A 17,177-nucleotide genomic window follows, 5' to 3' on the forward strand; every position below is an offset into this window, starting at 1 on the left:
TTTATGTTCGATGGAAATCACATGTTATACTATATTCCTATAAATAGATATTTGTGTTATGATACAAGTAAAATTTTATTTTCCTTATTTGATGATGTATTGAATTCATCTATTTCGTAGTGATTGAATGAACTATCATGGGCAAAAATAGTATCTTTTTTAAAAGAATATTTTAATTTTAATTGGTCTATTTGATCTTATAGAAAAATTGAACACTATTATGTCTCTTAGATTTATTTTTAATTATTTTTTTAGAATAGGTGTGTGTATATATGAAAGTAAGTCTAAAAATTGGTGGGTGGATTATTCAACTTTATGTTTATTATACAAATTTAACTTTTCCTTTTTATAACATAGAAATTATACTACTTATTCATAGTTATCGAAAAAAAATTTTGACCGAATTTTATAAAACTTCCACTTAAAAATGAAATGATAGTCTTTCTGATTTTAATTAAATAGAATTATTCTATTCACTCATGTCATTATTCATTGTATCATTTAATAGATTAGCTGTCTCAATATTCATGAAAAGAAAAAGTGAACATACCAACATAATTTTTTCTAAAATATAATTTTAACAAATCAATAATTGAGCTTTTTATATATGTTTCAATTTCTTTATCAGAAATCTACCTTTACAGTGAAATTAGACAAATTTTATGAATTAATCATAAATAGAAATTAGGGGGAGCCATGATTTGGAAACGCACCTAAATTGCAGAGATACTCTTGAAGTTATTCATGAAGTTAGTAGTGCAATTTATGTTCGTTTCTAAATCATGGGTCTCTAATTTCGATTTATGAATTCATAAAATTGTCTATGTTCATCAACTAATGATACACAACATAATTATTTTTCTTTGAAAATCATGATGTGTAATCATATTAATTGTTCTTCAAATTTTTTACCATACAATTCAATTACTGAGACATCTACAATGAATTATTTCATGACTATAAGTTTCATGCAATATTATGATTCGTTATGTTACCGTCGATCTTCATATTATTTTTTTTTAGATGAATTGAATTTTTGTTATTCATCTATTAAAAATATAAAGGTCAACAATATTAATTAGGAGATTTGACATGCGAATGTAATCAAATTTGTCGAAGGAGCCCCAAACGTTAATTATTAGACAAGTAATACATATTTTGGAAAAACTTGGCAAATTTGGTTAGCTCATACAAATCTTTGACTTCTTCTTCTTCTTTCTAATGTGAAAGGAACATTTTTATTGAAGTATTAGACAATAAAACAACGTTTATTTTGATATTTAAGTCCCACTTGTACATCGCATTTACCTTGTTGGAACAAGATGAGGCTTTTTGTACATGGTGAACGTCTCACCATTGAAATCCTGCATATAATCAACAAGATGGATCTGCAAAAGCAAAAGAGGTTTTTTGTACATGGTGAACGTCTCGCCATTGAAAACCTGCATATAATCAACGAGATGGTTCTGCAAAAGCAAAAGAGTAAAACTGAGAGAAACAAAGACTCTCTATTGTAGTACTGAAACAACATTTATTTATGTTACATCACGATTGCTAAAAATCATAAAACACAGTTGGAAGCTGCTAATTCCACAACTTTTTACATTTAAAGGGGGCATCAAGGGGCGGCGGGGACTAAAAAGTGCAGTTCTTGACATCAATCAAACAAATGGGGTTCTTGCCATATAACCCAAGAAGCACAATTGCTTGCTATTACAACGTCATGATCTCTGCAAAATAAGCTCACTACTAACACATGCTAGAGAATATTGGTGCACAGGGAACCCCTCCGGAATAGTTCAATCAATATCTCAACACTGTAATCATTGGCTCCAAATGCAAGCCCTGAAACAAAAATGATAAACGATGCAAGGATCAATATTCTGGTATGTCATCCCAAAACATAAACAAAAATGAACACTAAACAAGTAGATAAAGCACAAGTATCAATTGAGTACATCTCAGTCTCACACCAATATCAGACGCTATATTATTTTTTTTGAAATTGGTAAATTGTATTCATCAGCATTAAGGATATATATGCTGGCCACCTCCAAAATTGAGCAATTACAAGCTTCCTATCAACTCTACAATCTGATCTACATCTTCTATACAAAAGTAGTTTAAACCAGAGAAGTAGAGTTTCAATACAATTCCATTCTACTTTCATGTATGGAATTGGACCTATCTTCTATACCAGATGCTATATTATCAGTAGGACACCTTTCTTCGCCCTAAAGGAATCTTATGGGAAAAACAATGCAACAGTGTATTACATTGGAAAAAGAGGAAAAGCAGCACAAATAGTATTGCTGACTATACCAAATACAAGAAGTAGCACAAAACTAGGCAAATTATAAGAAGTAGAAAAAAAGGAGGCACAAATCAAAAGAAATAGTATAATCCAACAAGGATCTAATTGACTACATGCTCATTCATTTAGGGTAAGGACAGCCAAGAGCTAAGCAAACAGGTTTAATATTTGGACAGAGAATCTCGGTGCCAAAAGATTCATGTCTCGAGAGGATAATACTCCTCCATTTACTCAGCAAATACTCACAACCTCCGTACTACTGGTCAGCGCTTATTTCCTCCAAAAGTAGTCCTGCTTTTTAAAATTTAAATTTAAAGACAAAGCATTCACTTCCAGCACTTCTCACTTTCAATTGAGAAACGCTTATTTTTCACATCATTTTCAGCCTTAAAAAGCAACAAACCTGTGCCTCGCGGTGCTTGCTTTCAATGACACTTAGAGGGAATATCCCTTTTATCCCTTAAATGAACCAATTTGGATTTCCTTTGTCATGGAACCAATTATTAGTTCAATCTCTTTTCCCTTAAATTGATTATCCTTTTTCTGCTAATTTCTGTTCCTACTTCCTCCCTAATTTAATTTCTTGCGTTTATCCTATTTAGTTCTTAATTGTTATGTTCGAGGAATTAGTCCACGATATTACTAGGAACAAACCCCAATTTCAATCCTACAAGATCAACAAAAGATCTCAGATAAAGCAATTTGAAGTTTCACCTTCAAGCTTCACCCGAGCTCCACGTGTTTTGCCACAATTTCTTCAAATTTCAGCTAGAGTTTCGATGTTACAAACACAATACAATCAGTTTTCAAACTCAATCAGCACACAAAATTTCAAACTCAACTGCTTCAGTTCAAAGCTCTCTCGGCCAACAATGGTGGATTTCAATTTTCATCCAAGCCTAATCCAAATGGACTCATATGTGAAATCAGGAGCTCCTTACAAGCATAGGAACTAACCCCAGGCAAGCAATTTGATCGAACCTTGACAAAATCAATTGAACCTACCTAATCTTCTTTGCCAAGTCAGGTGCACATATTTTTTATCGAACCCAGTTCAAACATGCATCAATTGACTTGAAACCTCAAATTCAGACTCGAAAATCAATTTTCAACCGCATCAGACGACACCCACTTGAATTGGACCAATATCTTCAAAGACCTTTCAGATTTGAAATGCTCTGAACCCATCGGTCAATAGTAAATTGCAGATTTCAAAAACAGAACCAGTAATTAAGTCCAGATTTGGGTCTTCAAATCACCCAAACTTTCTTAGATTAGCAAACCTCAGGTACCAGCAGTGAAGCACAAAGAGAAGTAGTGAAGAACAACATGAGTTTTGATATTCATATTTTTATTAAACTCAAACAGTGAAGTGCCATATGAACCAAAAAGAATAAACACAGATTTTTTGTTTCGGAAGTTTGATAACAATCAAATACTTAATGTGTGTTAAGAACAAACACTAATCCAAACTCTGATACCAAGATGATACAAACTCAAATGTAAAAGCAATAAAATAGAACAAGACAATTACAAACACGATAGTATAAAAGGGTTAATACAAGAAATTAGATCAGGGAGAAACAGAAATTAACTGACAGATACAAGGGATATTCCCTATACACTCACCAATGGGAGTATCATCCTCATTCATAAAAATCTAGACTATAGAGAATTAAGTCATTGACCATAAACTATGCAACTATCTATAGTAGCTACTAATGCTTATTACAGAAATGGCCAAATGGGCTGTGATTGTAAATATATAAACTGACCTTCATTCTTGACCTATTATAGCCCTTTACCTTGATATCATCTTATAAGGGTTCCAAATTGAGAGTACTAGACAGAGATGTATCAGGAGGAAAGAAGATTTAACATTGGAAGTCTCCTCAGCATCTTTGAGACCTTGAAAAGTCTTCTTCGAGATGTTGACGAAACCAAGAGCTCTCTCAAGTTCCTAACCATTCAAGAATCAGAAGTAATATTCCATCCTTGATATCCCCAAACTGTATCAGCAGCCAAGGAATTCTAGTAGTCTGTTATATTCCAAACCCCAAACCCATAAGGACTGTTGACAATTCTTGAGCACCAATCTCCATCCCGATCATACTTGTCACAGATGACCCTTCTCCACAAGGAATTAACTTCCAGGTTATACCTCCATAGCAACATAGGATACATGTATCAGCTTATATCCATTCTGCTCAATTTAGGCGCTTGCCTGGTAGGCAGATCCCAACAAACTCAAAAGTCCAGTTGGGCTAGTTTCCTTGGCCGATCAACCTACTAAAACTTCCTCCTTTATCCACATTTAAAAATTCACAAACTCACATAGGTAGAGTTCATCGCCAACTCCACCAGCGAAATAAATTTCTGTTAGCATATATACTGTTGTATCTTGAGGGATTAGATTAATTTTTTCATTGGCTAGAAATTTTATTGCAGACATGTGAGCTACTAGGTTATATGCCAGATTAAGACAGACTAAATTGGGTTCTCTACTTACCAAACAACTAGAAATTTCGATGGGAGAAGAAGAAATAAGTTGGTTTTGGTTTAGACCCAAATAATATGGAAAAGACAACAAGTCACCTTTCTCAAAAAAAAAAATATGGAGAAGACAAGTGTTGAACATTGTTATGTCAATATGGTGCAGTTCGTGAATGACAATTCAAGAGTAATGACAATCAGCAACCATAAATATACAGTACTAGTGTCAAAAAAAACAAGTAAACTGTACGCATACGTGTTCTGTGTTCCACATCTCCACCAAACACTTCATAAATCTAAATGTATCATAAATTTGAGTGCTTATGTGAGTCAAACACTTCGACATTCACCACTATCTGAAACTCTTGCCTTATGATAGTATAATATAATACACTTCCTTGATTCAACCACTAAACAAGCCACCTCTACTAACCTTTACTCTTTATCCAGGTTAAGACCAGGAAACTCGCACGGGTTAAATATTCATCGGGACTCCACCAGCAAAACGATTCAAGAAATTGTCCATCAGCAAACATACTGTTGTATGGATTTGGCCAACTGAACTTGTTAACTTTTGTTCAAGTAACTATCTTCATCAAAAAAAAGATTTATTCAAGTAACTATAAAGGGGGGAAACTAAATATAACGAACTTCCTGGTCAAAGACATCCTTCAATTTGGCTAGTAAACCTATTATAGACGTGTGACAAATGTGTGTTAATAGGTTATTTGTCAGACTAAGTCAATCTGATTATATGAATTGAGTTTTCTGCTTCCTAAGTGACTAGAAACAAAGTAGAAATTTGATGGGCCAATGAAGTGGCTGTGGAGGTACAATGATGAAGATCAGGCTTTCTGGAGGGAAGTCATTCCGTGGAAGTATGGGCAGGCAAGCCCTTGGTGTACAAGTATGGTATCCAACATCTATGGTGTTGGGGTGTGGAAATCAATTAGAGCTTTGTGGCCACAATTGGAATTGATTGTTTGTGTTTAAGTAGGCATGGTAGAAGGACTAGGTTTTGGAGGGAAGTTTGTGATGGTAGGCGCAGTGCTTTGGACGGCGAGAGGCGACAAGGGCCTGCCTCGCCATGCTCGCTGCTCGCCTTTTTGAATCGAGGCGCCAATTAATACAAAAAATTATAAATATTTAATTGCATATATAAATATCCAAAATCTCAATAGCAATAATATATTAGCAAATATTTCAATTCAAAAACTAATAGTTGATACCAAAAGTCTAGAACTTTAAAGACCCAATAATTCAAAAGACAACACTAGAACTCTAAAAGTCTATTCTTCTTCAAAACTATCGAACTCTTGAAGATCAACATCCTCTACATCATTATATTTTTAAAAAAAATTACAGACAGCAAGCAGTGAAGGCAGTAAGCAGCGAAAAAACAGACAGTTAAGGCAGCAAGCTACTCTGATGAGAAGAAACGAAAAAAGAAGAGAAGAAGAACTCTGAAGAAGAAGAAGAGAACTCAAGAAGAAGAAGAAGAACTGAAAAGAAGAAAAAAAGAGAGGAGCAGTCGCTACAGTAGTGCAATGAGCTTCAAGGGAATGATTTCAAGTCGTGCAATGAAGGAGGAAAAGAGACGCGAGGGGAAGAGGAGCAGCCGCGACAGCCGACTTCAAGTTTCCAATCGCAACAGCAGCAACTTTAATTCCAGTCGATTTCAAATCTCCAGTTTAGAAGGAGCAGTCGCGACATAAGTTGAAAAAATACCCAAAAAAACCCTACTTTGATCATTTGGCTTTTTTTAATTAGTAAAATTCAGACTAAAAAAAAAAGGTGACGCCTATCGCCAATTCCACGTCAGCCCTCACCTTGGCTCACCTTTTTGATCTCGCCACGCCTCGCCTGAAATAGGCGAAAACCCATCGCCTCGCATCTTGCCATTGGCGACGAGGCGCTGACCTTTCTAAACATTGGGTAGGTTATAAACGCAAGTTTTTAGCTATTCTTCGGCTATTATTTACTACACTTCAATTGAATTTGAGCTAATTTATTATCCATTTATACTCATTACGCTTGTTTTGTTGTGTAGGGTGTGTCCTCGAGATAACCAATGAGTGTGGAGCTAAAATAAGTGATTTGGAACTTCGAAGTTAGAGCAGATGTCCAAGAAAATTAATCAAGACCAAATTTGGGGTTCAAGAACTATTGGATGTGAATAAAGCAGTGTGAACAAAAATGAATCAAATCGGAAGAGGTGGGAAAAGGAAATCAATTTGCTGATGAGCATTTGAAAAGTCTCCAAGAAAATGGGAAATATTGCAATTAATACACCAAAGGTTGCAATTAATGCACCAAATATTGCACCAAATATCATGTGATTGAAGTGAAAGGATGGATAAAGAGAAGCAAAATCAACCAATGTCTCCCTCCGTGTTAGCTGCGCATTTGGAGCATCAGGTGCACGTCCGCGAAACGTGTTTACATGATTGATTTTTATACTTCATTCAATCAAGGGTGTTTTCGTCCAAGACCTTTTGGGACGTGTTATAAATAGATCCTAAGCATGCTTTAGAGAGGACTTTTGACCAGTATCTAGAAAGGTGAGCGGCTCATCGCCAATGGCAAGAGGCGAGGCGAGGTGACGGGTTTTTACCTATTTCAGGTGAGGTGTGGCGAGATCAAAAAGGCGAGCCAAGGCGAGGGCTGACGTGGAATTGGCGATGCAGTAGGCGTTGCCTTTTTTTTTTAAGTCAGAATTTTAATAATTAAAAAGCTCAATGATCAAATTAGGGTTTTTTTGGGTATTTTTTCAACTTGTGTCGCGACTGCTCCTTCTCAACTGGAGACTTGAAATTGACTGGAATTAGAGTTGCTGCTGCGATTGGAAACTTGAAGTCGACTGTCGCGACTGCTCCTCTTCCCATCGCGTCTCTTTTCCTCCTTCATCGCACGACTTGAAATCAACCCCTCGAAGGTAACTGCTCATCGCACAACTGTTGCGACTGCTCCTCTCTTTTTTTCTTCTTTTCAGTTCTTCTTTTTGAGTTCTCTTCTTCTTCAGCGTTCTTCTCTTCTTTTTTCGTTTCTTCTCATCAGAGTAGCTTGTTGCCTTCACTGTCTGCTTTTTCACTGCTTACTGCCTTCTCTGAAACACAGCAGTGATGAAGCCTTTTCAGCCAATTGAGTTTACAGGAAGGATATTAAAGGCCAGATAATGAGCAATCCACATCTATGGAGAAAAGTTTGGAAAAAGCATGGCACCAACCAAAGTATACTGCTTTACTTGTCTGGTGGCTAGGAGGGTCTTGTTTTAACACATGAAGTTCTCCAGAAAATGAGTACCAGATGTCTCTAGATGTCATCTATGCAAAGAAACAGGGGAAAAAAACAGCCATTTGTTTGTCCATTACAGATTCACAGCTCAGATTTGGACAATTTTTTTTAACCTCACAAAGGTTGAGTGGACCGTGCCAGAGCATACCTCAGATCTACTGAGCTGTTGGATTAGAAGGGGAGGAAGTAGGAGGCAGAAGAATTGGTGGAGAATTATCCCTTCCTCTATTTGGTGGTCTGTGGAGGTAAAAGAATGGGCGGTTCTTTGAAGATGGTCCATTTGGTTCAAAAAGAGAAATGGAATTGCATTATATCTTTCTACTTTTGGTGTAAAGAACAATGTATAAAAGAAGTAGATCAACTTGTAGAATGACTAGGAGCTCTATAACTATTTTTTTTCTCTTTTCCTTTCTTACTATTTTTGTAGGTCTCCGGCATTGATAATGCTGAGGAATACAACAATACCAGTTCCTCAAAACAAACAAACAAAAAGACAGAAAAATTTTGTTTTGGTTTACACTAAAAGTCTAAAACAAATATGGAAAAGACAATGTTGAACATATTTTATGACAACATGCAGTTAATGAATTGACAAAGTCATCAGTAAAAAAAATTAAAGACAATTACCAATAATATATGCTACAATTTTTTTTAATAAGGCGTGATCTAAGAAGTGTTCAAGCAATCTATAATACATATACGTAAAACCTACACTTGGATTTTCACTATCTCTCACCATCATGAAACATTTCATACATCTCAATGCATCATAAATTTGAAGGATTACATGAGTCAAAAACTTACACATTCACCATTATTTGACACTCTTACGTTGTGATTGTATAACGTAGTACCCTACTTTGTTTCAACTACTAGGCAATTGTTCGCCCCCCTCCCCCATTTGGTGCTTACCTAATGCAGCCGACTTCACGATCATTTATGGTTACATACCAGTGTAGTCAAAGGCACGCTTCAGCCCTGAAGCGAGGTTCAAAATATGTTGAGCGCTTCGCGTCGATTTATGTGCGCTTCAGTGTCATCATTGAGTTTCTAAGGCAAACTTTCCTTGCCAATGAGCCTATTTTGAAGAAGTGACACTAAACAATTGATATTTCACTTTATCATTTAAAAAAAATCAATTTATTTGGTCAAACATTTGTCATTCATGCTTATAATTATTAGCCTTGGACTAAACATATATGTTTGTATATTTTCTCCCTTTGCTCCTCTTTTCATTAAAGCCCACGCTTTATTTGGGGTTTACACTTAAAGGCCCCCATGGACCTTAGAGCTTTTTTGCGCTTTTTGCCTTTGATAACACTGTTACATACACTACCTTTTCCTCTCTCTAGTCATCAGCTTTTACATTAAAACCATAATTTTTTCACAACCAAACAGGCATCAGCCTCATTTCCTCAAGGCATATGCCTATCAGTAGAGGTAAAAAGTTCATTCTTCTTTTAACTTGTTTTTCTTTTTCTTGTAGAATGGTCAGATCCATCTAAAGGACTCATAACCAAGGCATATGCAATTCTAGACCATTGTAGATCGACTTAACAAGTCGGCACATTTCTTAGTGTTAAAGTTGACAGACACAGCGTCACAGTATGGCAAATTGTACTTGAAGGAGACAATTTGCTATTATTTAATCACGTATTATAATCCCCACATTATCATTCAAGTACAAATTGTTCACAAACCAAACAACCTCCAGTACGGATAAGCTCTTGCTCTATTGAGTTTAAGCTGGGGCATGCTTAAGTTCAATTTTTTAATTCTGGTTGGAAAGGAATTAATTTTATTCTTTTGTGTCGTTGAAAACGAGGGTGCCTTTGTTAATCAAACAAAATCTAATGAACAATTGATAGACTGCCAAAGAATTCAAATTTAATTAACAACAGGAAGGCAACTGAAGTTCAATAACCAGCAAAACGACAAGATCAACGACCATGCTACTTCAAAATATAATATAGAAAAAACTATTAGTTCATATAGAGAACGGTCAGATACCCAAGATTTTCGATGCCATTAATTGGCTCGAGAAGCTGCAGTTGATGTTGCTGTGTCTCCTGTTCCACCGGAAATTGCTGCAATGCCTGCACATTACCACCATCAATTGGTGCTGCTGCAATAGTTGGAGTCCCTTTCCCTTCCACTAACCGCCACATATACCATGCCCCTGCAGATCTATATGGCTTCCATTTGTCACATAATTGCTCCATCTGCGACGGCCTTGGCAGTTCCTCCAGTCCATACAGCAATTGCACACCTTTCCTGACCCCCAAGTCACTAACAGGCAAAATATCTGGTCTATGAAGTGAAAAGATCATGAACATATGCACTGACCAAGAACCAATACCCTTCACCATTGAAAGCATGGCAAACAATGACCTATCATCCATCTTTACAAGAGTTTCATCAGACAAAATCCCACTTTTATACTTGTTTGCCAAGTCATGGAGATAACTAGCCTTCCGCCCTGAGATTCCTACTTGCTTGAGCTGTTGAGGAGATAGAGCGAGGACAATGTCAGGGCAAACAGCGTCCTCTCCTCCACAAAGGGACACAAAGCGAGTGTAGATTGAGGTGCCTGCTTTATAAGCTAGTTGCTGATAAAGAATGCTCTTGCTAAGAGCTAAAAACGCAGAATGGTGCAACTCAAATTGCGGGGAAGGAAGTGTATCGATTAAGGAAACAAGAAGAGGGTCCACAGAACGTAGATGCTGCAGTGCATTGTCAATCTCTCCATCAGCTGATAAGGGTTTGATGATTTGGGGCAAAACCCTTGATGATTTCGGTGCAGTCTTCCGACGATTCTTCGTTACGGTAATCGCTCCGCTGGTTGCACTGGATGCTGATGGTACGGCGGTTTCCGGGGTTTTCCCATTGGAGGATGGGGTGGAAGAGAGTTTTCGGATTTTCTGTGGTCGAATTGGGATTTTGGAAGGGTTAGAGGGGTTTGGTGGAAGATCAACTGGAGAGTTCGATACAAGGGTGGAATCAGAAGAAGTGGGTAGAGGTTGAGGTGGAGTTTGCGTCTGTTCACTCATGAGTGCTAACAATGGCCACGAAAAATTCGCTAATATTTTCCGGCGGTTTTGTAGGAGGAATAATTGGAAGTTTCCGGTGGCAATCAACGGCGGCGGCCCGAAGAGTAGCTGAAGACGACGGTAAGTTGTGTGGTCTCGTAATAATGAGGTGAAATAATCAAAATGTCCCCTTATGGCAAATGCTTTTTTATATAAAATAAAATAAAATCGTCTTTCTTTCCATTTGTTAGACCTTTAATTATTTTTTAATTAAAAGTATCTTTTTCAAAAAAAACAAAATTACAAAATGTTATATAATTTATAAAGTTTTGATTAAATCGTTAATATTAACTTAACAATCTATATGTGGATATTATTAAGGCCAATTTATAAATAATTTAATCGAACTAAATTTATTCGTGTTGTTGGAAATAAATTCATAAAAAATAGGCTTAAGTCATACACAATCCCCTAAACTTGTCCACATATTTCATTTAGACACCTCAATTCAATTGTATACCTTTTGAACACTTATATTATAAGAGATTTGTACCTATTAGGGCCCGTTTGGATGGGCTTAATAAAAGCAGCTTTTAAAAAAGTACTTTTAAAAGTGCTGAAACTTATTTTTAAAATAAGCAGTTATGCGTTTGGATAAAAGTGCTGAAGTTGCTATGCCGAACGTGAAAAGGGAAAAATGGAAGAAAGAGATGTTAGGGTTATGTGGGTAATTTGGAGATTGTATAAAAATATTAAGGGCAAAAAGATAAAAATGTGGTCAACTTAAAACAGCTTATAAGCTAAAAAAAAAACACCTCTACCCCAGCTTTTAACTTTTGGCTTAAAATAAGTTTTTTTTAACTTAAAATAAGTAATTTTGAGTATTGTCAAACAGCTAAATAAGTCAAAAACCAGCTTTTAAGTCAGTTTGGTCAGCTTTTAAGCTGAACCAAACAGGCTCTTAAACATTTTGTGCTGACATGGCAGCATGTGTGTAGTACACACATGAAAAGAGCGTGAAAGGGCATTATTTAACCAAAAAATAATAATTTTCTTTTTTAAAAAAAATAAAATTAGCATCTCTTCATCTTCTTCTTTGACTCAACCACCATTGGAACGACCTTCTCACCACCGCAATCACCGGTGTCCACCATTAAAGTTCATTCCATTTTTTCTCGAGCTGCAATCATTCTTCTTCTCTATGCCACCTTGTTTTTTAATTAAATATGCGTCACCATATCCACAGTGCTCTTTTCCTTTATTTTTTCGGTCATCTTCTTCCCCTTTTTTTTTAAACCATCATCTTCTTTCTCTTTTTTTACCAGCCATCAAACACCACCTCATTTTTCTCCAAATTTATTATTGTCAATATCTTTTTTCTTTTTAGCTTTTCAAACAATCAATCACAAATTTTAATTTGTTCATTAGAAAACAATACCACCAATCATCTTTTTCTTTATGCCAAATCAACTCAAACATGAAATCTAAGCTTAAAAATAAAACATTAATTAGATAAAAAGAAATAGAAAAACTTAGGTGATTTAAGTGTTTTTTAAATTAAAAAAAAAGAAGATGAAGTTGGGGTTGGGGGGGGAGGGGGGAGCAGGTCTGAGCAGAGGTACGAACATACATACTCTAGGATTTTATTTTTTTAATTATAATTATTTTCGAGCACGAAAGATAGATTGCTTTTTTTTTAAGACACGTGGCTTCTTTTAATTAATTAGTTTGCCATGTCATGGCAATGCATCACACACACTTGACATTTTTTNTAATTATCAAAATGTGTCTAATAGAAAAAATTTTATATAAGTAAAAGTGTTAAATAGGTAAAAGGTTAAATTGAGGTGTCTAAATGAATAATGAAGACAACTTTAAGGAGCCACAGATGACTTGGGCCTGAAAAATACATATGTTGTAAAAAAATTTAGGACAACTTTCACATATAGCAAATAAAAAATTCATATTTGTATGCTATAGCAAAGTTTGCATAATTGCGCTCCATAGCAAACATAGAAATTGTATAATTCGCTATACATATACAGTTGAAGCAAATTGTATAAAACGAAGTGTAGAAAACAAGAAAGAGAAAGACACTTGGGCAGAGAACTGTATAAAAACGAAGTGTATAAAACAAATTGTATTATTATAAGTTTATGGAACGATTATATACAATTTGAATTTGTATAAAATGAAAAAGAGAGAAAGACAAAAGAGACTTGACAAGGAATATACAATTGAATCGAATTGTATAAAACGAAAAAGAGAGAAAGGCAAAAGAAACTGGACAAGGAGTACTTTTATTGTATAATTATAAGTGAATAGGATGAAAATATATGTACTTGCATGTGTATATACAATTTTCTCACGCTTTATACAAACAGAAACGCAATTTATACATTTCGCTTCTGTTTGTATAAGTGAGAAAGGTGAGGGTGGCGAGCGAGATTTGGGAGAGTGGCGAGCGAGATCTGGAAGAGGGGAGAGAGGGAAACAAAAATATATGTATTTATACAATTTTCTCTGCTTTATACAATTAGAAATAATTTTTATACACTTGTGTTTGTATTAAAAGTGAGGAAGCGAGCGAGAGATTGGAGGAGAGTGGCGAGCAAGAAATTTGGGAGAGAGGCGCCTGACAATTTTTTGCAAACGTTTGCTATGGAGCACAATTAAATTAAACCCTAGCTACTCCATTTATTTTAGGTTATTAGTTTGCTATTATATACAATTTTCCCAAAAATTTATTATGTATGAGATATACTAGTTGTATGAGACATTATTTTATTATATATATATTTTAATTTGTGGACCCATTTTTTATTTTTCTTCTTTGCGATTCTTTTTTCTAATTTTATGTTATCTTAAATCTATATGCAATTACTATCCCAAATCTATAAAAATATATTTTACTTGTATTTATTTATTTATTTTGTTTTAACAAAAAATATTTTTTACGAAATAATATTCTTATCATAACTACATAAGATATCAAAAAGATTAACATAATTTTTAAATGGTAAATACGATTAATTTAGTAAAATGAATCTCTAATGCAATATAATTAAATTTATATATGTATAAAAGTTGTAAAGAATAGTAAAACACTTGTCATTAAATTAAACATTAAAAATTATTTGGCATTTGAACATAGAATTTAAATATATTTTTACTGTATATGAAATATATGGAGCAAGAGTTAGAAAATAAAATTATATTTTATTTTTATAAAAAAAATAGAAATAACATTCATGTTAAATAATATCAAAAGTGAAAAATGAGTTTAAGAAAGATTATACCAACATACTTTTTCAAATTCGAAATATACCTTCAATTTCGGAAAGTTGTCTTTCAAATTTTCATGATCAAACATTAATTTTTTAAATAAAATAAAAAATAATATTTAGATAAATTTTAAAAGTAGAAATTTAAATGATACGAAATATGAAGGTGAAATTTTTTCATAGAACAATAAATAAGAATTGAGAGAAAAGAAATATAAATTGTTTTAATGGTCTATTTTTATGACATGAGTGACCATTTAAAGAATTAATTTGAGCTTTTGTATGCTCATGCTTTTTTTTAATGATAAAATAGGTTATTTTTTAAAAAAAGAATGGATTAAAACAAATAAGTAAAAAATTATTTTCATATGTACAAAATGAGAGGTTAAAAAACAAAATGTAGATCCTACCAGTTTAAATAAAAAATAATAAGATAATATCTCATACAATTATTACTAGTTATATCTCATACATAATAAATTTTTCCATATGTTATAATGTGTTTTGGATCTAATTTTTTAAATGTGGTATAATGCTTTAAGTACACTTTTTTTTTTTGTATAGAAGTATTCAGTGTAGATGATATATGCATAATTTAACATGTTTATCTCATGTATTTTAATCTTTGTCTGATTATTCAGTCTTCTTATCAAATTACCTAGTGATTTAATAATTTTTATTTATCTAATCATCTTAACCAAGCTCTTGATATTTTTTATCCTCTTTATAAACGTCTATTTAATTGTCAATTAGACAATTAATATTTTCACATTATTTAGTACCTTTTTTCGAAGCTTTATTTTTTTAATAAATATAATGACTCAATATAATATTTCTTTCATGTTTTATGTAATTATAAAGTACATTATAAATTTCATATGAAGTTTTTACAATTTAGTTCAAACACCATCATATAAAGTTTAATTAAACGTTAAGAATTTAATTTCGATAAAAAAACATGACATTTTATTATGAATATGACATCTATTATCAAAATCATATTCATAAGTTTTTAATAAAACATAACATGAGGTATTAAATTCACCTTTCAAAACATAATTCAAATTTCTTGTAAAGTATAGAATGAATTATTACTCGTCTAATTTACATTGAGATCTAATTTACATTTTAGATATTTTAATAAACACGAGTATTGTGTGACTTTAGAAAAATAAATTTATAAAAAATGATATACTTAATTTTCTTAGACATTTCTTAATTCACTAAGCGATATCCAACAACCTCAATAACATATACAACAAACTCAACAACATCATAATTGAACTCAAGAATATCCAACAAGCTCAATTAACACCAACTATATACGATTGAACTCATATCAACAAATACTTATTCAATTTCATAATAAACGAATTCATCAGTGATTATGTCACAATCAAGACCGTCGTGATTGACACTCACACTAATCCTCCAGTGGGAGAACCACTATCACAATCCGACTAAGTAGCGGTCATCATGAAGTAATAAATAGGAGATGTTAATTAAGTAATTGGATTGTTCCTTGAATTATATCAAAAGGATGTCAAGTTTTGTTCAAAAATTGCTTATTGCTCGGTGGTTAGCAGTATAGATTAGGTGGTTTTTGTTATTGTTGATATTATCAAAATTTGAGTTAGAAATCTTGTTTGGCCTTCACATGAATTTTAGTTCTTGAAATTATAGTAGGACCTTTTAATAGCCAATTAATGATTGGTAGTGGTCAGTGGACCAATTTATTATAATCATATAGTATGTGTTATAACTTGATTGGAAAGGAAGGATGGTAATTATTAAATTGCATGGATTGTTGTTAGTGAATTAATGAAATATGAAAGGGAAATGTATAGTGGCAATATGCATAAATTTGTACCACTGATTGGTTGGAACTTTGGATGAAAGTGAGGAACTAAATAATTTAACAATGGTTTGTTGCCACTGGTCCCTTAACCAGTGGCTTTACTGTTAAATATTACAATTTTGGTATTTTATTGTGAATTAAATTTTGATATATTGAGATAGATAATTAAATATTAGGTGTATCAAATTATTTAAATTTTACTAAATATATTCTAATTGGAGGAATTAAGACTTATCCTTAGATTTGAACTTTAGCAAATTGATTATAGAATTGGGTGAATTTTAGCGTACATATAGTAACATGGGTGTCTATAGACTCGTTAACTTATAAATTATGCATATATACTTGATAGATTGGAAAGGTTCAGAGACATTGAGGAAACGAAAAGTATTGGAGAAGTAGATTGCTCGACTTCCCTTCTTCGGTGGAGGTAGGTTATGATTTATGCTATTTGGTAGTAAACTCTTACTAGTGATTGATATGCATTAAATGATATTGTGAAGTTTTCTATTTACTTGATTGTGTCGTTGTGTGGCTTGGTTGTGTGTTTTGTGATTGGTCTAAAATCCTGAGACATTGGAATTTATATTCTTAAACTCTTTTTATCTAAGTGATGCTTTGAATAAAGAAGACTTGATAAAATATTATCAATGAATTGAAAGTGGTGATAATAAATGATAAATTAATGGTACAATTGGATCGGAGTGTCACGTTCCGACACGGTATTCTTGGATCGGTGTGTCACGTTTCGACACGATATAATTGGATCACAGTGTCACGCTCCGACACAGTATTCGTGGATCGGAGTGTCACGTTCAGGCACTATAATATTAAAGGAAAAGTATATTGAATTAATGAAATGTACTCAATCTCAAATAACTCAATTCCCCAAATGATTTAGTTGG

The 17,177-nt window shown here is 33.5% G+C and overlaps 1 protein-coding gene across 1 annotated transcript; it reads right to left on the minus strand.

Moving 5' to 3' along the window:
- Positions 1-1,489: 1,489 nt before the first annotated feature.
- Positions 1,490-11,319, minus strand: LOC107011951 (probable DNA-3-methyladenine glycosylase 2). The gene is made up of 2 exons (XM_015211644.2): positions 10,112-11,319; positions 1,490-1,845 (listed from the first exon to the last, which is right to left on the minus strand). The coding sequence occupies exons 1-2, from the start codon at positions 11,149-11,151 to the stop codon at positions 1,824-1,826; spliced, it is 1,062 nt and encodes a 353-aa protein (XP_015067130.1). The 5' UTR covers positions 11,152-11,319; the 3' UTR covers positions 1,490-1,823.
- Positions 11,320-17,177: the final 5,858 nt, after the last annotated feature.

Source organism: Solanum pennellii, chromosome 2 (assembly GCF_001406875.1).
Source record: "Solanum pennellii chromosome 2, SPENNV200".
In the NCBI taxonomy this organism is placed as follows: Eukaryota; Viridiplantae; Streptophyta; class Magnoliopsida; order Solanales; family Solanaceae; genus Solanum; species Solanum pennellii.

Bases quoted from the DNA above. Each gene is read 5' to 3' on its own strand.
- LOC107011951 (XM_015211644.2), bottom strand. From the start codon at position 11,151: ATGAGTGAACAGACGCAAACTCCACCTCAACCTCTACCCACTTCTTCT. The intron at 1,846-10,111 runs GTATCTGACCGT...TTTTTGTTTCAG, and splicing joins AATGGCATCGAAAATCTTGG to GGCTTGCATTTGGAGCCAAT.